At 37.7% G+C, this 17,385-nt stretch overlaps 1 protein-coding gene across 1 annotated transcript; it reads right to left on the bottom strand.

Annotated features, from left to right (window-relative positions):
• Positions 1–11,417: 11,417 nt before the first annotated feature.
• Positions 11,418–16,955, bottom strand: LOC122041145 (probable pectin methylesterase CGR2). The gene is made up of 8 exons (XM_042600741.1): positions 16,768–16,955; positions 16,351–16,508; positions 16,305–16,308; positions 16,201–16,240; positions 16,014–16,055; positions 13,293–13,664; positions 12,392–12,447; positions 11,418–11,786 (listed from the first exon to the last, which is right to left on the bottom strand). The coding sequence occupies exons 2-8, from the start codon at positions 16,470–16,472 to the stop codon at positions 11,640–11,642; spliced, it is 783 nt and encodes a 260-aa protein (XP_042456675.1). The 5' UTR covers positions 16,473–16,508; positions 16,768–16,955; the 3' UTR covers positions 11,418–11,639.
• Between the last annotated feature and the right edge of the window lie 430 nt (positions 16,956–17,385).

Genomic DNA, 17,385 nt, shown 5'->3' with positions numbered 1-17,385 from the left:
ATCGTACCATATCTAATAGGGTACGATTCCTCCTTTCGGATACACCATTCCACTGTGGTGTTTCAGGAGGAGTGAGTTGGGATAGAATCTCACACTCAGCTAGGTAGTCACGAAACTCATGGCTAAGGTATTCTCCACCTCGATCTGATCGAAGTATCTTAATACTATTGTCAAGCTGGTTCTGTACTTCATTCTTGAATTCTTTGAACTTTCCAAAGGATTCTGACTTATGTGTCATCAAGTACACATAACCATATCTACTGAAGTCATCAATAAATGTTATGAAGTACCTATAACCGCCTCTAGCAGCGACATTGAAAGGGCCACATACATCACTATGTATGAGTCCTAACAAATCAGTCGCTCTTTCGTTGTGCCCACTAAAGGGAGTCTTGGTCATCTTGCCTAGTAGGCATGACTCGCACATCTCATAAGATTCAAAATCAAATGAGTCCAGCAAACCATCCTTATGGAGCTGGGATAAGCGCTTGTCATTTATATGACCTAAGCGATAGTGTCAGAGATAGGTTTGGTTCAGGTCATTTGACTTGAACATCTTGGTATTTTTGTTATAGATAGGGCTTTCAAGATCTAGAATGTAGAGTCCGTTCATCTGAGGTGCACTACAATAGAACATATCTTTTAAATAAACAGAACAACATTTGTCCTTTATAATAAAAGAGAAACCTTTCTTGTCCAAACAAGAAACTGAAAGTATGTTCTTAGTTAATGCAGGCACATAATAACAATCATCCAACTCTAATACAAGCCCAGAGGGCAGAGATAGAAAATAAGTCCCTACAGCAACAGTAGCAACCCGTGCTCCATTGCCAACGCATAGGTCCACCTCGTCGTTCGCCAATGCCCTGCTATTTCTCAGCGCCTGCACATTAGTACAAATGTGAGATGCACATCCGGCATCTAATACCCATGATGAAGAAATAGATAGATTGACTTCTATACCATATATACCTGAAGTGGAAGTCTCACTTCGCTTCTTCTTAAGATCTTCAAGGTACACCTTGAAGTTCCTCTTCCAGTGCCCAGTCTGACCGCAGTGGAAGCAGGTAGCATCCTTGGCGACCCCTCCTTTAGGCTTCAGTGCCTTGCCTTTGCCCTTGGCATGGGACTTTCCTTTGCCTTTGAGCTTGCCCTTGTCCTTGTGTTTCTGAACCATCAGAACAGAGTGGGGCTTTGCCTTCTTAAGGTTTAGCTCAGCAGTTCTTAACATGCTAAGCAGCTCGGGCAGTGGCTTATCAATTTCGTTCATATTGTAGTTTAAAACGAACTGACTATAGCTATCCGGCAAGGATTGCAATCTTGGCCAAGCGGGAATCCCAACCTCTATAGGTTTTCTATGTACCCAATCATTTTGAGTATATATGGGCCTACGGGATCCCCATCTGACATCTTGCACTGAAACAGTGCCCTTGAGATCTCAAATCTCTCATTCCTCGCTTGTCCTTGATACAGTTGACGAAGATGTTCAACCATTTCGTAAGCGGCCATTAACTCGTGTTGCTTCTGAAGCTCAAAGTTCATGGTCGCGAGCATTAGACAGGACACATCTAATGTGTCATCTTGATGCTCCTTGTAAGCATTTTGTCTGCTCGCGTGGCATTGGCAGGAGGAGCCTCCGGAATGGGCTGCTCTAGAACGTACAGTTTACGTTCCTGGGTGAGAACTATTCTCAAGTTCCTGTACCAGTCCAAGAAATTTGCTCCGTTGAGCTTGTCCTTCTCAAGGACAGAACGCAGAGAGAAGGTGTTCGTATTCGACGTCATGGTTTATCTACAACAGAAAAATGCAGAAAATAAATATCATATCCTTTAAATCATTTAATTAGGCCTTTAACTAAATGATGCTCCCACTGAATTCTATAATTCATGTGGGACAAGATCCACATCAAACTAACCCTTGAGTTAGCTTTGGCTAATACGCCCAAGACTTAGTATAATCGGTAGGTAACGATTTACCAATTACATCTCTATGCAACTCTTGTTTATAGGATCATTATCCACAGTTATATTAAAACTTGAGTTAGCTTTGGCTAATATGCCCAAGAATTAATATAAATGTGATTTATGTCCTATCTTTCCAACCATTGGAAGAATGCCTATAGTTGTACTCGATCCAACCGAGTTAACTAGGAATACTCAATCTAATTGAGTTTGTATTCGCCCATGCATTGATAAGTGGGACCAAGATTGTCCCTCCGTACCCTACCATGATAATATGTGTTGCTCTGCTTTGGCAGATTCAACAACACATGTGATCGAGCTAGTGATAGGTATCACGGCACGGTAGGCATTAGAGTTGACGTGATTTAGATCTAATCTAAATGATGATGCGTATCATATACTCGATAGATCTAATCTAATCGAAAGGGTACATTATGTGCACGACTTAGATCTAATCTAATCGTTAGGCACTAATTAATTACTTAATCATGCATCACATATACAAAAGCAATTAATTAAATTAATTTGTAATTAGTCATGGCCCTACTACGATCTTCTCAAGCCAATGAGAAGATCAGATGGTCAACCTAGGGTCAACAGCTTCTCAAGCTCCTCCCTTTGACCACCTTGTGTTGCTCGCGCCTTCCTCGTAACTCCGTCTCGAGTGGACCTTCCACGGCTTCAATTTTGTACATTACAATTTTGAAACTCGAGTTACATTCGAGTCTAAACTAATTTAGATCAAGAATATAAAATAGAGAAAGGCAATTTTGTAACCTCCATTACAATTTTGTACATTACAATTTTGTAACCTCCATGATGTGGCACACACTTAAGTAACCATGATGACGTGGAGCATCATCATTAGTCCACATCTTGCCAACTCACTAATGATGTGGCATATAGTCAAGTCAAACTTGACTCTTCCTCTTCCTTTCAAGTCAAGTCAAATTTGACTTAATCTCTCTCATGGTTGATCTAATTCAACCATTTAATTCAAGCCAATTTAATATAATGAATCTAATTCATTTAATTAAATTGATTCAATGAGTCATAATCTAAATTAGACTCATTGAACACATGAATCAACTTGAGTCCAACTCAATTAGCCCAATTAGGATTACTCTTAATCCAATTTGATTCATCAAATGAATCTAATCCTCTTCGTTCATCATATGAACCTAATCTCCATCTAATTATCCTTAGTGTGTGACCCTATAGGTTCTTGTAACATTGGCAATGCCCCTAAACCCATTTAGGAGCATAAGTAATGAGCGGTATCTAGCAACACATCATTACTACCCAAGTTACAAGAATGTTGAGATCCAACATCACCTTATGACTACTAATTGTGACTCCTCACAATATATGACAAGTGTCCTTCTATCCTAGACATCTAGATTGATCAATGTGAGGCATAGACCGTGTCATCCTCTGATCAAACTAAATCTTGAACTCCAAGTAGACTCACTAAATCAAATGAGCTCAATATCTCATATTGACTCATTTTGGCATGGCCATGCACTTCGTGGTCTTACTCTATCAAGAATATCGATGTCGCTCCCATCATATAGGAGGGATAGATCTCATCTACATCACTCACATCCCTCTGCATAATTTATTACATACCCAATAATCGTCTTTATAGTCCACCCAGTTACGGGTGACGTTTGACGAAACCAAAGTACATAACTCCTTATGTAGGAAACCATTGTGACTTCAGGTCTAAGGACTAGTAGTCATACTAATAGCCACATGAGAAAGTATATGACACTCATATAACGATCTATGATATTTTCTCATGGCGGGTTATTCAGTATACATTCTCTAATGCATACCCATGTGTCAACTTAATATCTCTATATCCTCGACTTGTGAGATCAAGTCATCGAGTTGACCTACATGCTAGTCTTATTGCATTAACATTGTCCCTGAATGTTAATACTCGACTAGGAATGATTAAGAGTAGTGTTCCCTATATCATCTCACTATCGGTTCAACTAACCAATTGATATAGGTAAGAACCCTCTACTCAAGAACGCTATTATACTTAGTTTATTTGGCACCAATACAAGTAAGTATAATAACCAAAACAAATGCTTTTATTTATATAAGAACATGATACAATAAGTCTATAATACAATCATCAAATGATTGACTCTAGGGCTCTAACTAACACCACCATGGAGTCGCGGTTCGATCGGCGCGATGCCGAGAGCCTGTTCAATGCTTTTGATATCCCTTCCGAATTTGAGCTAATCTTACCTTCACCTTTCGCTCGGCCGCACAGACCGCTGAGCAGCGCCTTTTGTCTTTTCCGCGACCAATTCGTAGCCGGTCTGCGGTTTCCCCTTCACCCCTTCATTGTTGAAGTTTGTAACTTTTTCGGCATTCCGCTCGCCCAACTGGTTCCCAACACCTTTCGCCTTCTGTGCGGGGTTGTGGTCTTATTTAAGATACACAACATTCCCCTCCGCCCGGAGATCTTTTATTATTTTTATTACCCCAAATAGTCCGAGCCGAGTACTTATCTGTTTCAAGCCCGGCCCGGCTTAGTCTTTTTTGATAAGTTGCCTTCTTCCAACAAACACTGGAAGGAGAATTTTTTCTACCTTCGTGTTCCCGGGCGGCTCTCCTTCCGTACGAAATGACAGGTCAGACCGCCCATCTCTCCCGAGCTGAAGAAATATAAGACCCGACCGGACTATCTTCAAGCAGTGAATCTGCTAGCCGGTCTGAAGCTCGACATCAACAAGCTCCTACCTGAAGGAGTGATGTACATATTTGGTTTGAGTCCGAGCCGGACCCCTCTCCCGAGCAGCTTCGGTAAGAACTTCACTTGTACATTTGCCTTGAGTTCTAACTGATTTCCTTCTCTTTTCTTAGGTAAGTCACTGGAGGGGAGTGACTGTGAGGACGCGTTCCCGGGAAGGGAGCATTAGGCGTCGATCCAATTTAGATCCATTTCGGATACCTAAGTCGAGATCGTGACTAGATTCCGGTCTCGAGGAGACGTAATCTAATTACTATTCTTTTTTTTATCATAAACTGTGCTAACACTCGATTTTATAGGATATTTTGCATTTATGTTTCGAACTAACATTTTCTTGCAGAGAAATAAAGTTGCTGGAAAATGGTGTCCGGGCGCCCGGAATGCAAGTTTTATCCACAACGTCACTTCGCCACATGGAGCGCCCTGGTTGGCTTGACTATGTCATATTCAGAGCGCCCGAAGGGATCCAGGTGCCCCGAACCTCCTATATAAGGAGGGTAAAGACTGGAGTCAAAGAACAACAACGAATGATTTGCTCTCCTGTGCTCCTGCGACGCTGCGAAGGCTCTCCGACAAGTTTTGTTTTCTTATTATTCTATTATTGTCGGTTTATTTTCCTTTACTAAAATTCCTGTACTACATTTGTAAGAATATTTCAAATTATTAATAATTACCCAACGAAAGCACTCAACGAGTGCGGGCCTTGGAGTAGAAGTCAACATAGGCTCCAAACCAAGTAAAAGATTACTTGTGTTAGCGTTGCTCTCTTTTTGTTTTTCTTTTTCCGCTGCGTGCTTACTCTACGATATTTTTAAATCGCTATTCATCCCCCCTCTAAAAAACTCATCGATCCAACAGGACGTAATAGACCGACTTAGCATGTAGGACCGACCGAAAAAGACCAACCGAGTATGTTTGGTCGGTCGAATAAAAAGGATTGACCCGGTGTAAAGAAAGTTTAACCTTAAGCGGTTTGGAACACGGCAAGGTCACTCGAGTATATGAGTTGGGTAAGCAAAGACCGATCAAGCATGGGTACTCGACCAGGCATACATAACCGAACAAACATAGAGAGTCGGCCGAGTGTAAAAGTTCTTAGCCTTTTGCACAATAGACAGAGGTCGGGCGAGTGTAATAGACCGATCAAGCCTATCAGTTCGGCGGGCAAAGGCTAGCCGGGTTCCATAGACCGGCCAAACACAGAGGCATGTAGTCTCACAAGATCCTTCGCACATGGTGGACGGAAAGAAGAGCTACCGGGTAATAGTATCTCTATAAGCCCGACTAGTTGATCTTGGTTAATAATATAGGGTCGGTCGCATTCAATAGACCGGCCGAGCACGTGAGCTCAGTAAGACAAAGACCGGTCGAGTGTAAGAGACCGATCAAAAATAGAAAGCACTTAGCGTTAAGCTGTCCTGAAAGCATATATACGCTCGGTCGATTAGTCTCGGTCGATAGGGTAGGATCGGCCGGGCTTAATAGACCGGTCAGGAACAGAGGCATTTAGCAGCATATAATCGACCGAAGGAATGGTTAAAGGGTAATGACACTTTTATACGCTCGACCAGTTAATCTCGATTAGCCAGGTGTGACCGTCCGGGCTCAATAGACCGATCGAGTATGAGAAGTAGATTAAACATAAAGGTCTTCAACCTTATATGATTCCGGGCATATTTATAATGAAGTCCTAGTCGGGTATAAATAATCGATCGAGTACAGAATATCGACCGAGACTAGTACAGACAGAAGATATTCCTCATATATGCAAAATGAGCTTATGTGACTAACCAGGTATATGTAACAGGTGAACCATAACAATGTATAATCATATGACAGCTTAATCAATTTGGCGGCAAATAGCTTCTAGAATTCTCCGTAGGTATGCTAAACGACAATGAAGGTACATATGAGATAAGAAAAAGATTCCTTAAACTATTATTATAGTTCTAGTTTACGTCATCTCTTAACAAACTTTAATAAACAGGGGTCTCACTCATGACTATAGAGGTTAGATGAGGTGGAATAAAAAGAGGAATCCTCTCCAATGGCAAGGTACGCAAACATACGTATTGCATCCAAATCAAACCCTAATTCTCATACTTCTTCTTCTTCTCGCCGGAGACTAACTTGAGCGTCGGAGGGCCTAGCCAGGGATTCCCACCCCGGTCTTAGGTCACTAACGCTTTGTCAATTGGTCTCATCATGTGCAGGAGGACGAGATCATCTCATCTAGTGGATTTCCGAGCTTTGGCCGATCCACGGAGGCACCTCGCCGGAATTACTTATTGCTAGGTATTATTCATAGATCCGCTTTGGTTTTCTTAGGTCTATTGTTCTACATTTTAGTGGTTGGGAGGTCCGCTGTGGTTTTCTCGGACCCTTCCCTGTTCATCGACATCAGAGTCACTATTAGTCACCACTCGCCGTCACCCAGTGCTTCATCTCGCAATCTCTCAGACAGGATCATATATATATATATGTATATATATATATATATATATATATATATATATATAGTGGTTGGGAGGTCCGTTGTGGTTTTCTCGGACCCTTCCCCGTTCATCGACATCAGAGTCGCTATTAGTCACCACTCGTCGTCGCCCAGTGCTTCATCTAGTAATCTCTCAAATAGGATCATATATATATTATTTAAAGATTTACTCTTTGTATATTTTGTAATTGACAAGACATAAATCCAAAGCTTAAACAGAGTCAAAGAAGCCTTGAGGCGTGCATGTCCAACAAGAAGCATGGTCTGACCGTGTCCTCTAACACGTTCGTGCATCACTTGAGGAGTTAGATGAAAAAAGGAGCAATGCTTGGATTTCCAAGGAAAAACATAGGCAAATCGTGCTACCTGGTATGACCGTGCCCCTAATTGCTGAATGATCAAAACTTCTAGGGTTGAACACGTCCATCCATGCCCACAAGCACGATCATGTTCAGCCTATAACTGCAACATCAGAAGTCAACACACCTCGATCATGCTTTCTAACACGGTCATGGTATGGCAACAGCACCCCAATATTTTTGGAAGGATTCAACGAATTTTGGAAGGCTTTGGAGGCTTTAAAAAGATCCAAGTGGATAATATCATACCATTGGTTGAGACTCCATATATTTTTACGTGGGCATGAATAGAAGACATCAAATCACCATTTTGATGTTGGCACTGGACCTAAGTGCTTATGACTTTATTTTTGGATTCTACCTAAAAGGTCTTATGTCAATAGAGATATCTTATATCCTTTTAAATTTATAATCTTTTCCATATATTTCCAATGCGGGACTTTAATTGTATCTCCAATAATCCTCCTCTCAAATGAATGACCATCACTACTCTCATGGTCTAGGCCTCATAAGCATCCGATCACTCTTGATCTGCTTCGAGCCTCCCCACAAGCATCCGATTACTCTTAACCTGTTCCGGGCCTCCCTGCGAGCATCTAGTTACCTTGACCTGCTTCAGACCTCCCCGTAAGCATCCAGTCATCCTTACCTACTCCGAGCTCCCCATAAGCATTCACATCCAATCATTCTTGACCTACTCCGGACCTCCTCGTAAGCATCCAGCAACTCTGACTTGCTCCGGGCCACCCTATGAGTATTTGGTCACCCTGATCTGCTTCGAGTTTTTTCACGAGCATCCGGTCACTCTGAGCTGCTCCGGCCTCCCTGTGAACATCTGGTCACCCTGACCTCTTTCGGGTCTCCACGCAAGCATCCGGCCACCCTAACTTGCTCTAGGCCTTCCTCGCAAGTATTCAGTTCCTCTTGACTTGCTCCAGTTCTCCCCACGAGTATCTGGTCACTCTGACCTACTTCAGACCTCCCGACGAGTATCTGGTCAAGGTCACCCCATATGACATCTGATTTGGACTATGACTTTGATATCATGATATTATTCACTTTAAATCTAAGCTCTCGTAACTTTATTTTTAGGATATACCCAAAAGCTAACATTCTAAAAGAAATATTTTATATATTTTTAAATTTATGATTTTTTTATATTTTTTCAACGCGTGACTTTTGATTATATCCTAATAGAAGCTGAAGTTGTATGAAATCTATGCAATCACAGTTTGATGTTCCATTAATTTGACAAGCTTTCAGTGACGAACTATTTTCTTAAAAGGCACCGATCAATTTGATTGCATACTCAAAGTCGTACCTATATTCGACGAGGCCTGAAGCGCATACTAAAAAGTGATTCTTTTGCTACGATAACTAATAATAAAGTTCAATTTACAAATAACATATATACTAAATATATAAATAAACTAAAAATAAATATATTACATCAATAAAAAGTTAATAAATATTTAAAATAATTATATAAACACTACTTGTCTAGTAATTTTAAGATAAAAATATAAATCTTCATAATTCAATTGACAAACTCTTTCTTTCTCAATCGTTAACATTGATAGCTCATTTAGTGTATACTGTAACACTGAGACTAATGCGGTGGCCGCAGGTAATAGCAAGGCGACAAGTAGTGACCACCATGCAATTAGGTCGTAGTTCGCACAAGCAACTGAGATAGCGTGCGACAGCCCCGTGTTATGCATTTAGGTCACGCGAGCAAAGGCCAACCGCCAGCCTGCGTCGAGTGAGATAACCACTGCGAGAATCAACGCAATTAGGTCGCACAAATGATCCTTGTTACACAATTAGGTTACAATTAGTGTCACATGTTGCAAGACGAAGAAGATGGTCAAAGAAGAAGATTATGATTACTTCTTATTCCATAGATCCGTGCCTTGGTAGAAAGAACGTCGTAGAAGAAATCGTGTTCGAATAAGAGTAACACTGGAGAAGAAATTGTGTGCAAAGAAGAGTCATGCGTCGGTGTGTACCTCGGAGCCGTGAGAATAGGTTTATCGGTCATTTAAGTCCATGTCTCTCATTTTTTTTAGTATAATTAAAAAAATGGATCCTTCATTGAGCTGGGCCCTAAGGCGATTGCCTCTTTGGTCTCATGGAAGCTACGGCTCTGTATATACTGATCTCAATTTGCTGACAGTGAAATCAGTAGTGCAACGTATCCCACTAGAGAACCCTTCCCTTGTTCATGAACCAAAGCGTGGGCTGCAACCTCGAAAGGTATCATCGCAGCACCACCCTCCACCCACAACCGGGAGGAGGATTTGTTATTGCTACCGTAACAAATACTCATACTAAAATATATAGTTCTGAGGAATGTATTCATCAAAAAATATAATACAGAAAGGAAGGAAAGAAGTTCAACGGATTCATCTCATTAAATAGTGTCATCGTAATCACGGTGTCCTTTGTATTATGATAACTGTTGTGTCTCTTCATATGTTAGAAGGTTAGGCCAGGTCAGACCAAGCTAGGAGATCAAATGGCCGGACAAATTCAACATGTTGGGTATTATCATCTGGGTTGACAGAGTCTTAAACTTCCCATATGATACCTATATTAATCAGAATCTTAAACCTACCATATGGTTCCTGAATTGATCGAATCCTATCACATGGTCCTGCCGTCTCCATCACGAGAAGGATAAATGGTCCCCACCTATTTTATAAGTAGGGATCATTCATCCCACCAATAGATACAAATCAAACTTTGATTTTTAATTTAATTCCTTAATTTTTTTTGCCGTACTCGTGCAAATAGGATCACTGTACTTTTGGAGTTACTTAAATCTATTCTCATTTTACATACTTTTAGATGCTATTAAGTTGTCAAATATTTTTTTAAAAAAAATATTTAATTATTATCAATCAATTCTTTTGTTAACCAATGTGATTTTAGATTAGATGTGATTCTAGTAAGTTTGTTATAGTCAAATGTTTTTAGTTAAGGTTTGAGATATATGCCATACTTTTTGGATTTTCTTAAATTTTTCTATGTTTATTTTATCTATATATATTTAGCATTTTTAGATGGTGAAACACCTGCTAAATATATAAAATATTTAAAAATATCCCTAGCTGGGCTGTATAGACAAGTAAATAAATATTTCAAAAAACTAAAAAATAAGTTAAAGATAAATTCTAAATTAGGGCATCTATCCATAATACAAGAATTTTTTTTAAAATATTCAAAATTAATTTATTTACAATAAATAAAAACTTTGATTTATCATTCAATAATAAATAAAAATATTTTTAATTTCTATTATTGTATATTTTATTTAAAACATTTGTCTATAAAAATAATGAAGTGCATATATTTTATGATAATATAATGATTTGGATTCAATTAAAATCACAAATTATAAAGATTTTAAAAAAATCATAATTTAAAAAAATATATGATATTTTTAATTAATACGAGACCTTTAAACATAATAAATAGTATCAAAATCATGATCCAGATCAAATGTCATGTGAGATAACCTTAAACAAAGTTGAAGATAAGTCCGGAACAAATTAAGTTAATCGGATGCTTGCAAGAATGCCTAGAACAGGTTAAGATGATCGAATGCTTATAGATAGACCTGGACTATGAGAATAATAATGATTCTTCGTTTGAGAAAGAATGGATAAGATTTAATCAAAATTCCATATTAAAAAAGTTTAGAAAAATTATGAATTTAAAAAGATATAAGATATGTAAATATCCTTAAAACACAACAATAATTTTTATGATTATCAAGAGTAGATCATTAAATTAAAATATTTTACAAAGTATAAATATTTCAGTCATATTCAAATGTCTAAGCAGAATATAAAGGAGAAATCAATTCCATGAAACAAAAACCTCTTACAGAATGATTTCGTACATTTAGAAACCATAGATTAGGGAGGTACTTCATCAATTTATCATTCTCGGAAAAAAAAAAATTGATGAGCTATATAATCTCGTCACAAATTGATGATCTTACAAATAATCTCTCTATATATAGGAGATTGGAGAGCTCAATCATTCTACGAGCCGAGGTGGAAAATTTGGCAACTTGGTTCGTAAGAACTCTTCCTTGAGGCTTGCTCAAACTTCTTTATAGCCATTTCATTTTCTTCTAAACCAGTCTGGATAAAATATCGTACCCACGATGATGAACTCCTCAGTTTAGCCTACACAAAAAGTGCAAATGTCAGAAGAGGTAAACTAGAAGCTGAAACGGAATAACTGCTAAGACCGACTTTTAAGCTAATTGAATAAATTGGCAGACTGTCAGAATGATTAGGGCATTTTCTTAACCAAGAGATGTAGAAATGAGGAGAAAAGCAGTGAATGATGCCTCCGAGTGACTGACTGTTTAATCAGATTTGAATGCCTGTCATGGTTTGCCGAAAGAAATAATCCAGATAAATTATAACACAATGTTAGAATCTCTCTTCTGAGGGAAAAATATAGAATGAGTCGCTTTATGAAAATCTTCTTTCTAACACCATACGTAACCATTTCTATATGATAAGAAAAGATGGGAAAGTATCCAGTAATTCATAAGAACCAAAAACCTTTAACTACAAAAACAAATCTGAGATGTGCGTTATGGTTTGACCAGATAGATCATTCAAATGAACAATAAAAAACCAACAAAGCCAGAATCATAGTTCACTCTTATTAATACTCTGTTATCAACTCCGATCCATCAAACAGAACTGAAATCTCACAGAGAAAACATCCCACAGAGAATGAATATCAACAAAATTGCATAATTAATTGCAAAACATACTGGTCTTCCAATTTGTGCTGGCTCCAAAATCTTGGCTCTCTGCTGACCAGGGGAACCTACAGAAATTATTAGCTCAAATGAAAAAACGAAGATAATTTTGAATGTTAAAGAAGCATATATACATTACAAGCTCTGTTGGCTTAGTCTGTAATCAGAAGATTAATAGTTGTATAAACTTTTGGTGTAACAAAAACAAAGTATTCAAGACAAAAATTTATTAAGATTTTTCTTTAGTAGCTGAGATCTTTACATAAAAACTGATAATTACTAAATCATGTCAGTTATCTATCTACTTTAGCAGTAGGGCATCTCATTCTATCGTAGAAGAGTGACTAAGTAATGGATACAACCAATGTCGTATATGAAAGAAGACATACAAAAACAAACAAGCAATGACATGATGCTGGCATATTTAGCCTGAGAATGAAATGATTTGTGGTAGTTTCAACTTTCAGGTCAGAATTAGCCATTAAAGACAAATAAGCAAGATTCTTCCTGAAAATGCACCTAATTTTTGTATGGGAAAAAGATGAGAAAACTAAGTCGCTGGAAAAAATAGTAACATGACTACTGCTTGAAACATAATGTAAAAAATGCCAAAAGAACTTATTTACTGTAGAAGCTACTAATCTGAATATGATTAAAGCTCATGCGAATGCATAACCAGTTTGTCCTATAGCTTTAGTGCCAATGGTCAAGTCTTACAGAGGATACATTCTAGTTAACCTTGCAGACTTGCATCTTTACAATGCATTCTACTTCTTAATACTAATAGTTAGAATTGTTGTTTTACTCTTATAGTTCGATGCCCAAAATAAGTCATTGGTAGTTTGCTTCTACAGAAAAGCAATATGAAAGTCATGTTTCTAGAGGATAGGAAGTAGTGAACAAGAATTATTACCAGCAAATATAACAAGACCACCTGATGACACTCTTGCAATATCTGGTAGGGTCTTGTTAAGGTACTTGGAAGACAAGTAATCCAATGAATCAGAGATAACAACAAGGGAAAACGATTTAGGTCTATATGGTAAGGGAAACTTGATGTCAGCTGAGCGGACAAAACCTTTGCGCACAAGGCTTTTGCAACTACTATCAGCATCTTCCAAGTCATATGGTTCCACACCCCAAGCTTCAGTATCTTTCTCTTTTAACAAATTTGAAACAACTGCACAAGAGTCAAGACCTACATGCAAAACCTTCCTCATGCTATCACCGTAAGCTTTCTTTAGAATAGGTATAGCTCGTATTGCATCTGCTGAGCAGGAAACACCTGTCAAAATGAAAACAAAAAATATTAACAGAATCGGTAATCAAATAGATCTGTATGCTTCTATAACTAATAACTATATGGTAAACACTTGTATAAAAGGATTAATTGCTATAGAATACAATATTTAATTATGTAAAACAGTCCAACAATACTACAATTAGATATGATAATTAATAACTAGACAAAGTCATCTTAATTCACCAATTATGTTTCACTAATGCTTTCCAGAATGATATTTAGAACTTAACGGTTTTCATTGGGGTACTTATTCCATTTTAATTAGTCCAGTAATAGTATATGTCACATCTATACAAAGTTATGAGAGAACTAGAAAGCTTCCCTTTGGTCATTTGAGTGGCCTTTTATAAATAGTTTCTATCCAATCCATGTTTGTTAGTCACTTTAGTGTGTTGATGTCAGGTCCATTTTTCTTTAATTGAAATTAAATTCAAAGGAAGCTCTCTATCTTTTGCAGTCATTGGTTGGCCGTTTGTTCATACTCAATTCAACTCCACATGCTTACTATGTAGAATTATAGATAGAAATAAGGATCCACAAATATTGGACCATAACAATAACACCCCTTCAAACTAAAAAAGTCACATGTATCTAAAGTTTCCACGAAATACAGGGTAAGAAGATACAAGATGGTCAACAGATGTAATTTCTGTAAAGGTATCAGGATTAATGCATAATGCTAGATTGGATGGCTCATCTGTCGATCAAAATCTTCTTGTGGGATTACAGCTTGTCAACAATTCCAAGTACTTAATGCTAGATTGGATTATTCATCTACATCAAAGGATGAACTTCTGTATAAAATTATGTATTCTATAATAAGTTAACTGAAGTAAAACTACTTGATTACCAACCAAGGCCAGTTTGGACGACCCACCTAACCTTCCGGAAATTTCTATTACAACAAGATGATAGGTTGCTTGCAATAGTTGATGGCTGATGCATTATGAAAACTTGAAGGATGTGCTATAACACAATGCAATGGATGGGTTCTGCATGTCTAGACACTTGCAAAGCCAGAGAAAGCTTAGGATGTGAAAAGGGAATATTAGAGTTTTGATAAATTGAGGATGTTGATGGATGTAGTAAACTTCTACTAGGATATCAGATCTAGAATTTTGGTGAGGTGGGGTTCTAATTGACTGAGATGAGGAAATTTGACAACATAAGCAGGCCAAGGTCTTCTAACAGTGACATAAAGAAAGCATTTTGAATATGGAGGTAGAAGAGAAGGATGACCATAAGACTATAACCTTATCCTTGAAGAAGAATTCAGCCCAGACCAACATAGATGAGTTAATGGAGAAGTTAATAAAGAAATAAGGATCCAGAGAATTTAGCTTGAAATAAGTTAAATATCACCTGACAATGGATTAAATCAATCCAAATTTGGTAGAATTAGGGGTGAAAATGGAGGGATTGACTAAAATTTGGTCAAAACAAGGTTATCTTGGAAACCTTGATTGATATAATCCTAGTGGATTCACAAGGGGGAAGAGAAAGTGTCATTAACCCTCACTTATATCCCACCTTCAGTTACTCAGATTTGCCACAACTGAAGATTTGCCATGCGCATGATCATGCTTCATTTAACCTTGCCTCCAATTGTTAATTCAACCACCAAGGTTTCTAATGCAACTTTGGGATTATTGGCTAGAATGCAAGGGGTTGAGTGCCAACATGTGTAACAAAAACTATGACAAAAGTATTACAATAATTGGATTTTATTAAAATTATATTAATAATCTAATATTACTGAGAATTTCTGCTTTCTTCTTAAAATTTGAATATCTTTTATATCTCATAAATAACAACAACAACAACTAAGTCTTGTGCCACTAGGTGGGGTCAGGTTCATATCTCATATATTGTTTTTTTATTATTTTTCACTTTTTGATTTTTTTTCTTATTACCATTACAATTTCACTAATTCTATAAATCAAATACAACTGATAGATTTTTTGCACCATCCTAATACTTAGATATTTTCACCATCCCATCATTATACCGATATTGATTCTAACAACCATGGTCTTGAGAATGAAATTAAAGGAGGACTTGGCCATCATACAAGAGCTTAGTAAATATTTCATACACAATTCAATTGATCATGCTTTGCATACATAAAATTATACTTGGAATTAGTTAAACAAAAAGAGACAGCTCATTGAAACATATTCAAGGATTGCATTTATGGGATAGTACATCAAATAGACTGTCATATATCTCTGGAAAGGCTTTGATGAAAACTTCTACGATCCAATGGCATATAAAGTCAAGTCACATATGGTCTATAAAAACAAACACTTTAGTTCAAAATATGATATCTACCTTGCCCAATGCTTATGGCTTCCTTTTGACCAGCAAAGCCACCTGAACAATCACAATAGCTTAACTAACCAACTAATAAGAATAGAAAATTCCCAAGGATTTGATATTTAAAGTAAATAAAAAAAACTTCACTGAGGATCAAGTATATGGTTCTATCCAAAGATAAGTAAGAGAGATTCCTACGTACCTAAACCTCTTAATGAGTAACCAATGAGAAGAAAAGCAGCCTACCAAAAAAGGAGAATGCATCAAACACTATGTAGAATCCGAAATCGTAAATGACACATTAACAACTCTTAGCAGCAATATGTTCGTAATAATCTAATAAACGTACCACAACAACCAACCCAAGGGTAGAAGAGGCGAAGTCCGCGACTTCTGATGCAGTGAACTGGAGAGTGGGATGCTTCCGCTTTCGGCCACGCGTCGAGATGGATTAATCGCTCGTCTTGACGCCATAACTTCAGTTCCTTAAATCCACCAGGACCGCGAACCCTAAGAACGAAATAACAACGGGAAAAAAAAAATCGTCATATCAACCTCACACCACACAGAGCTTCAGATCCAAGAATCCCCATTGTAAAAGCAGAATGATTTCGTCCACGAACAAGGATCCCAAGCTTCCGCTGAGCCAAGGCGGACACGAAACGGCGAAAAAAAAACACGAAATCGATCAAAAATCGGAGGCGCGAGGCGGCGAGACGAGAGATATGCAGACCGGTAGGAGGCATGGGGAAGGAGAGGGGAGAGGTACCTGCAGGCGGGTGAATTTGAAGCCTCGGTCGCTGGATCTAGCGCCCTCGCCCCGCCTCGCTTCTTATCGAGAAGAAGAGGAAAGTGAGGCGCCAAACTGTTAGTGTTTACCGCATCACCGACGCGGTTGGAAAGATCATCCTCGACCCCATCAACCTCACCGTGTTTTCTTTTTTCAGTCGGACCATCAGTCTCATCAATAATTTTCGATAAACACAATCTATATATACATCCGGTTAAAAATGAATGATTTCGAAAGTGATGCGCATGATGACGAAACATATACATGCGCATGACTTTCGAAATCATTCATTTTTATAATATTTAGGGTGGTAAAACATAAATCGCTCAAAGGATATATTTAGGTAAGAGTTATTTGTGATAATTGTAGCTATCTTATCTAATATATCGGTAAAATGGACATACAATCTGGAAACTTTTGAAAATAGTAAAATTTTTCTTTGATGCTAGAATTAACAAATTTTTTTGTAAAAATATCTTTCTATATTTACACTTTGAGAAAAAAAATTCTAAAATATATATAACAAAATTGTTATTTTAAATTATAAAAACTAAATAAAAAATAAAAATATGTGATATTTTATTTTAAAAATAGAGT

Source organism: Zingiber officinale, chromosome 2A, assembly GCF_018446385.1.
Source record: "Zingiber officinale cultivar Zhangliang chromosome 2A, Zo_v1.1, whole genome shotgun sequence".
NCBI classification, from domain to species: Eukaryota; Viridiplantae; Streptophyta; class Magnoliopsida; order Zingiberales; family Zingiberaceae; genus Zingiber; species Zingiber officinale.
The sequence above is the reverse complement of the archived record's forward strand: the minus strand, read 5'-3'. Positions and strand labels throughout refer to the sequence as shown.

Excerpts from the sequence above, each read along its gene's own strand:
- LOC122041145 (XM_042600741.1), bottom strand. The coding sequence starts at position 16,472 with ATGGCGTCAAGACGAGCGATTAATCCATCTCGACGCGTGGCCGAAAGC. Across the intron at positions 12,448-13,292 it reads TGGTCTTGTTATATTTGCTG|GTTCCCCTGGTCAGCAGAGA; the intron begins GTAATAATTCTT and ends TAATTTCTGTAG. Across the intron at positions 11,787-12,391 it reads CAGCACAAATTGGAAGACCA|GCTAAACTGAGGAGTTCATC; the intron begins GTATGTTTTGCA and ends CTTTTTGTGTAG.